Raw genomic sequence first — 7,359 nt, 5'->3', positions numbered from 1 at the left:
GGACATCCTCTGTCCCTCCTCGCTCACCGCATTCCACTCTCATCTGGAGCAGCAGCCGCGCCCTCTCCAGAAGACCTGCCGGGCTGGGGAAGGCCCCACAGCAGGCCTGCTTGATAAGACCTGGGAGCCAGCTTCCTTCCCCGGGAGCCTGGTCGGCTGGAGAACAGAACAGGGCCACAAAGGATAAGAAACCTGCACGCACAGCCCTACCGCCCACCGGCCCGCAGGTGTTTCCCGACCTCCGCATCGGACAGGACATCCACGCTCCGAGGAAAACCCACCTGCACAAACAAGGTCCCCCGGCAAACCCAGACGGCCAAAGCCAAGACCGCGGGCCGTCGGGAGCCCGCGAGCACCCTGCATCCCTGCCCGTCCTTCCTCCCTGAAGGCCCTTGAAAATACCCCCGCGGCGGTAAAACCAGGTAGAATTTTTATATATAAATTATATATAATTTATAAAACCAGATAGGTAAAGCCAGGTAGACTTTTTATATATAAATTAACCACTTTATTGAATATCAATAAACCGTACATATAACTATACAAAACGTTTCCTTAGTACAAAATGTCGCTTGCGATATAAATACCAGTGTACCTTTAAAAAATTGTAAACATCTTCCTCCCAGGCCCACCTGTCAGGCCCCGAAAATAGTTCTGGGAGACACAGTGGTGGGGCCAGAGCGCCCCACTCGGGCCCCCAACAAGGGAAGGCAATTATTCACAGTCCCCTTGGACACGTCGTTAAATTGCCCGAGAAACAGGTGCCACCATGACACACAGGAGGCTGAAATAGCTGCCCGGGTTCGCGGGCATCCTGGGGTCCAGAGGCGCTCCTGGCGTCAGGGGGCACCCCTGCGGGGCACCTGGGGGTGTCCACTTGCATAGTGAGGCGCACCTCCTGGAGGGGCAGGCTGGGGATCCCTGGAGGGCAGGCCGGGGCCCCCTGAGTGGGGCGAGCTCCGAGCAGCTGCGCAGAAAGGCCAGCTCCATGGACTCTGGGAGCAGCGGCTGCCAGGAGGGGTCCCTGTGGCAAGCCACCCCCACCCCCCCCCACCCCCCCCCCCGCCCTCCGCCAACAGGAAGCGCTCCCGCCCCTCCAAGCCCGGCGGGGCATCCAGAGGACCAGGAAATGGTCCCCAGGGTCCAGCCGGATGGTGGAGCTCAGGAGTGGATTCTGTGGCAGTGATGAGGAGGCAGGGTCCTCCCTTCTGGATCGGGGGGGAGGCCGCTCTGGGCTGCAGGGAGGGCCCGGAGAGGCGGAAGGAGCCTGAGAGTCAGCGCGGCCCTCCTGAGCAGCCCGACTCTTGGTGCTTGTGGAGCAGGGACATTCGGGAGAAGGTTCTGGAACATGTCTTGCACTGGTACTTCTTGACATCCGAGTGGGTCTGGAGGTGGGCCCGGAGGTTGGAGCGGTCGGCGAAGGCGCGGCTGCAGTGGGGGCAGGAGAAGGGCTTCTCGCCTGGGGAGAGACGACAGAAGGGGTTGGTGGAAGGCGTGGTCACTTGGGAGGACAGCTGACGTCTGCTGACATCCCTGGCCACCCCCAGCCTCTGCCATCCGGCTCACCCCAACCTTGAAGGGCTCCCATGACCCAGAGAGGCCAGAGGCCTGGATTCAGCAGGGAGCGCTGCCACTTCCCACTGTGTGGCCCTGAGCAAGTCAGCGGGCTTCTCTGAGCCTCCGTTTGCTCATCTGTAAAATGGAGCCGTTCAGCCCCCACGCACAGGGGTTGGTAATTGAGAGAAGGCGAATCAAGTACTTTTCCTGCCCTGCCGGCAGGAGGAAGTGCTCAACAACGCGGCAGCAACAGCCGAGTGTTTGCTGAACGCTTTGTGCCAGGGAAGGTGGAAGCACTTCCCACTATCTCATTGAACCCCACCTTCATCCTGAGTTGAGGGATGGAGAAACTGAGGCACAGGGAATATGCAGGGTCTCAGAAAGAACCAAGCAGCCCGACTCCAGAGCCCTTGGTTTAAACCACTACAGAGACTGCCTCTTAATTAAGGAGGCTGAAATGGGTGTTTCTTGTTATCACCCCTGTATTGCCTTCCTGAGGGGACAAAACTTAGCTTAAGAGTCAGCCTAAAAACCCCCCTCCCCCCTCCCCAGGTCACCCCTTTTCACTGCTTCCCCATCTCTGGGATCACACTCAAGAAAAGTGTCAAGTCTGTCTGTCTCTCCATCAGAGAGAGCCCCACCCCGAATCCATTCCAAGCTTCCAACCCAATGCCCAGAACCCCCAAGGGGCTACAGAAATCTTTTAACCTTACGACTTTTTAAAAAAGAATCCCACCTGAGGCCCTCATGCCACCTGCCCGGCCAGGCTGTATTGGGAAGAGTCTTGCACTCAGGGCTGGGTACACGGCAGGAGCACAATAACTGCCTGGACAACAATGTCTTTTTTTTTAAAATAAATTAAAAAAAAGGTCTCAGAAGAGCCTGACTCCTCAATCACCACCAGACAACACCATTCAGCTTTTCATAATTCCTGTCCCAATCAAGAGACTATAACTCACATTCCAGAAACCTTACAGCAAATGCTGTTTCACTTTTCCTTGGGGCTGCGTTTCCCAAATAAAGCCAGAAGAGTAACTCATTAAATAAATACTAATCAAGCCTCTAACTCCACGCCAGGCACTGTTCTATAATACTGAATACTCTTTTCCCAGAAACGACATTCTCCTCCCCTCCCACTCCCCAGTGTCCCGAGGCCAAGGCCCCCTAGTTAAACCCCGGTGCTAGAGGTAAGAGCTGGGAATAAATGAATGCCGGCAGCCCCCCTGGGTGCCTGGGGGCACTGCGCGGTGCAGGGACACCAGGAACCGGGCCACCGGCAGAGCAGGGCCGGGGCCAGAGGACTGGGGAAGGGACGCCTGTGTGACCTGCTCTGCCATGACCGGAGCGCCTCTGCATACCAGGCCCGAAGGGTCTGATGACTGCGTTCTACAAGTTCTTCCTCATTCACACCCTGCTCTGAGAACTCCGGGCCTGGGCTCTGCAGACCTGTAAAAGCGGATGCAGTGCCTGGGTTCCCCGCTTCCCCTTGCCCCCCCTCGGGCGAGGCGCAGGAGCCCTGACTGCGGCCTATAAAGCTGGGACTTGGGCAAGTGGCGGCCTTCTCTGCGCCTCCGTTTGCTCTCCGCTGAGATGGGGGTCAGGACGGCCCAGCTCTCAGGGCGGCTGCTGGACTGACTGCCGCGACACAGGTGACGAGAGGGGCCCGGAGCACGTGCCTCTTTATGTTACGTGTGATTAGACACAAACCTGGACAAAGGGGCCGGCTGGATGGGATGGGATGGGATGGGTGGGTAGAGGTCTGTGTGCAGAAGCGGGAGGCCCCGCAGGCCTCCACCCCGCCACCCCGACCCGGCCACGTCTTTCTGGTGCTCCTGGCGTGTGAAATCGGCACCAGGCCGGCGGGGACAAAGGCCGCCGAGGGGGGCAGTGTACATGCGATACTCCCTGGATTAAAGGGGCCTGACACGCTGCGGGCCGGCAGCTGCGGCCCGGAACAGGTGCTGGGCACCGCTGCCCCGGGCACCTGCTCCAGCCCCCAGCCCCCGCCCCCCAGGCGCACCATTAAGGCGCACAATGGGAGGCGAGGAGGATGGTGCTGGTGCATTTCAACAGGCTTTGTGTGTCTGGGCCGTGCCTTTACATGAAAATAATGTCCGAAAGGGAGGGGAGAGAAGCTGGGAGGCTGAGGGGAGCATCGGAGGGCTTCCGCTGCCCCCAAACAGAGACCCCGTCGCTGGGCAGCCACTGAGGACACAGGTCAGGCAGTTGGGCCTTTACATGTTAAAATCAGTGCTTTTGTGCACCAAGGAAGACACTGCAGCCATGGGCTGCAAGCTCTGGAGGTTGCCTGCCTCCGCCCCCACCCCCCAGGAGGAATGACATCAATAATGCCTGCAAAATGCCAGGCTTCGCACACCACCTCGCTGACCCTCACGGCTCAGAGGTCAACCCCTGGGCCAGGAAATGCCAGAACTGAGTCTCCAACCTGGCCAGGCTGACCCCCAAAACCAACAGTCATGACCCTTGAACCCTGTCTCTGAAGAGCAGCAGCCCCAAGCAGAGAGGCCTCCTCCATTTACACTCTGAAAAGATGGAATGGTTACTTTTCTGCACTTCCGGAAAGCTAAAGGCTAGGATGGGTTCCATCTCACAAGTTTCTACACATTTAGCATTACAGTTTTTGAAATGCCAAGACATAATTGTGTTTTCTGCCAGCAAAGGAGTTCCTGGGTCTGCATGATGGGATTAAGTTTATCTGTTCAGCAGTGAGTGGGGGTGGGGAGAGCAGGTCTGAGAACCACCATGATCCTATAACAAGTTATTATCAAGTGAGAAGCAGCCACTGAATCCAGACTGCCCCCTCTACAATACTACCGTAACCCACTCTGTATGATTAAGTCAGAATCAGAGACGCTCAGAGAGTTAAATCCCATACATACATACACACACACGGCGTGTACCAACGACCATCTTTGCGCCTGCTGGGCACGTCTCAAGCATTTTCCCAGGTGCTTTCTGTCCCAGGTGTCTCATTTAACCGGCACAAAAACCTCACAAAGTGTTCTTATGCTCATTTCACAGATGAGGATACAGAGGCTAAGGGAGGTGAAACACCAGCCCAAAGTCTGGGGAGGATCCCAAGGCAGGATTCAGAGAGGAGGCAGGTGGGCAGGCTGACAACATCCTGTCTGGCTGGGGTGGGGGTGGGGGTGGGGGAGGGTGGAGCAGGGCGGGCCCCTTCACACCTGGCCCCAACAGCAAGGTGTTACTTATACCTTTCCCATATCCAGCTCTAACCCATTTGGCTGAGAGGAACTGAGCCTGCTGAGAGACATGTAAAAGTTATCTACTCAGCCCAAGTGTTTAGCTGATGAATGATGGCATGTTTCTGCCAAACTTCAGAGTCAGGCCCCCCGAACTCTCGAGCTAAGAGTCAGGAGACGGCGGGGGCCTCGGTTCCCACAATCCGAAAGTAACAGCAAAGCCCATCTTACCAGCAGTGGCAGGGAAGGCAGTGAGCATGGGGGCCGGGGGAGGGACTCACCGGTGTGGGTCCGGACGTGGCCCTGCAGCAGCCAGGGCCTGGAGAAGGCCTTCCCGCAGGTGCTACAGACGCAGGGCAGCGTGTGGCTCCGGATGTGCATCTTGAGGGCACCCAGGCTGATGTACTCCTTGTTGCAGTATTTGCAGTTGAAGGCCTTGCGAGACTGGGGGTCCTTGGCCACGGAGAGCCCGGTCAGCTGCTTTGGCAACTGGCCCAAGCCTGGGAAGGCAGCATAGCCCTCGGCCTCCAGGGAGGAGGCTGAAGTGGACGAGAAGGACGAAGGAGCCGGAGAGGGTGGGCTGGGGGGCTGGGAACCTTTCCCGCTGTCCTCGTCGGACAGGGAGGTCAGCTCGCCAGCCTTGGGGATCTCCTGGGGCAGGAGAGAAGCCCAGCCAATGGGCTGGGCTTGGGGCGCCAAGAGAGAGTCCCAGATGAGCGTCGGCAGGGAGGCAGTGGGATTGAGGACCTCGGGCGGTGGGATGGCTGCCAGCAGGTGGGCTTGGTCATAGGGCTGCTGGAAAGTGAGCTCTGAGCGGGGACAGAGAAGAGGGCAAGGTCAGGCGTGAGCTCAGTCAGCCAGCAGACATCAGCCTGATGTGGGCCAGGGGCTGAACGGGGCTGGTACTCAGTGCTTATCAGATGAATACCAGATTCACGACTAGGACCAGCAGTCTGAGCCCCTCTTCACCCTGGTCACCTGGTTCTCCCACTTCAACCGCCAGCTCTTCCCGGAAGAATCCCCCTTCCCTAGCTCTGACTCAAGGGGGTCATTTCCAGGTAGGTCTCCATCTTCCTGAGTTACCCAAGTACCCAGCTTGAGACCAGATGCCCAGCATCCTGGCCCCTCATCTCCCCAGCTGCCAAGGCACCACACCCCTGGGACCCCTGTCCCAGGCCCCCTTCCATACACATCTCTTCTCCCACACCCTCCCCCAAATCCTCTGGACTCTTTCGGAGCCCTCGGCCCGGCGTCTGTCCAGATGGAAGCCTCCTCGTCTCACTTTTGGGAGGGGCGCCCCTCTTCTCGGCGGCTGGTAAGTTTCAGTTTCCTCAGCCCAAGACCACCGCCCTCCAAAAACCCTCTCCACATCTCCCGGATCCACCTGACCCGAGCTTATTCGCACCCAGGCTGTATTTTTTGACTCGACTCTGGCCCCTCGACTTCGTCCCCAAGCCCCCTGCTCCTCCAAGGGTTCTCCTCATGCAGCCTTCGCCTGCCTCCCCCAAACTCCCCTGGGGTCCGGGCATCCGGTCCCCTCACCTGGAGAAGAGTCATGCAGCTCACTGTAATTGGGTCTCCGGCGGGAGCCGGCAGACTTCCTGACGAGGAAAGAGCGCGGCATGGTGGCCGAAGCAGCGGGCGGCAGGGGCGGGGTGGGGGGGGGGCGGTTCTCGCCGGATCGCGCCGGGATCGCAAAGCCCTCCACCCGCGACGCCGTGCAGCTGCGCTGTGAGTGGAGACGGGCCGCCGACTCCCTTAAGTACGCCAGTCGCGGGTGGGCGTGGCCCGCATCGGTCACGCCCCTTTGTCACCTCCGCGCCAATCGAGACGCGCCTTCGCCAGAGGCCCCGCCCCGAGCAGGTGCGCTGGGGGCTGGCGGGGCTCGCGCCGCGTGGCGCTGGGAGCCGGGCGGGGCCGCGCGGACGCCGGGCCTCGGGCGCGTGCATGGGCGCCCGGCGGCAGGCTGCCGGGGGCGGGGCGCTGGGAACCCCTGGACGAGGCGGGACCCCCCTTCGAGACTCGGGCGCCCGGGCCGGCTCTGCGCGGCACGCTCTCCCGCCTCTGGCGCCCTCTGGCGCCGCGCGCCGCGGGTCTGGGCACCTGACTTTCGGAGACCGCCACCGCCTCGGGTGTCGGAACGGGGAGGGGGGTGCCTTGGCCCGAAGGGTGCCTCGCAGAGAGCGTGGGATTGAACAGGCGCAGCACACAGTTCGGGGGTGGGGAGAAGCAATGGACCCCTCCACGTGGCTGCTGACAGTGTGCAATGCCACGGCCTTTTTTTTTTTTTTTTTTTGCAAAGCTAACGGGCATCAGCTAGAAAAATGCACATACTGACTGTGTGCTCACTCACGAACCAGGCACCCCTCCCGGCGCTGGGGAGGATACAACCCTCAAAAAAACACTCGGGGTCTCTGCTGAAGGGTCGCTCCCCCCCCTGCCCCTCGTCAAGTGGAGCAGACAGGCGAAGTCAGACAATTCCAATGCAGAGGGAAGTGTGTTTCGAAGTGGGGGGGGGAACCACAGGGCACTGTGACAGTCAAGAGGCAGGTCATTTGACCGGGGGTCGGGGCAGCCT

The 7,359-nt window shown here is 59.7% G+C and overlaps 1 protein-coding gene across 1 annotated transcript; it reads right to left on the bottom strand.

The window, feature by feature from the left end:
- Positions 1–1,069: 1,069 nt before the first annotated feature.
- Positions 1,070–6,503, bottom strand: SNAI1 (snail family transcriptional repressor 1). The gene is made up of 3 exons (XM_061127474.1): positions 6,324–6,503; positions 5,063–5,590; positions 1,070–1,459 (listed from the first exon to the last, which is right to left on the bottom strand). The coding sequence occupies exons 1-3, from the start codon at positions 6,403–6,405 to the stop codon at positions 1,275–1,277; spliced, it is 795 nt and encodes a 264-aa protein (XP_060983457.1). The 5' UTR covers positions 6,406–6,503; the 3' UTR covers positions 1,070–1,274.
- Positions 6,504–7,359: the final 856 nt, after the last annotated feature.

The sequence above is a fragment of the Dama dama genome, chromosome 23, assembly GCF_033118175.1.
Source record: "Dama dama isolate Ldn47 chromosome 23, ASM3311817v1, whole genome shotgun sequence".
In the NCBI taxonomy this organism is placed as follows: domain Eukaryota; kingdom Metazoa; phylum Chordata; class Mammalia; order Artiodactyla; family Cervidae; genus Dama; species Dama dama.
The sequence above is the reverse complement of the archived record's forward strand: the minus strand, read 5'-3'. Positions and strand labels throughout refer to the sequence as shown.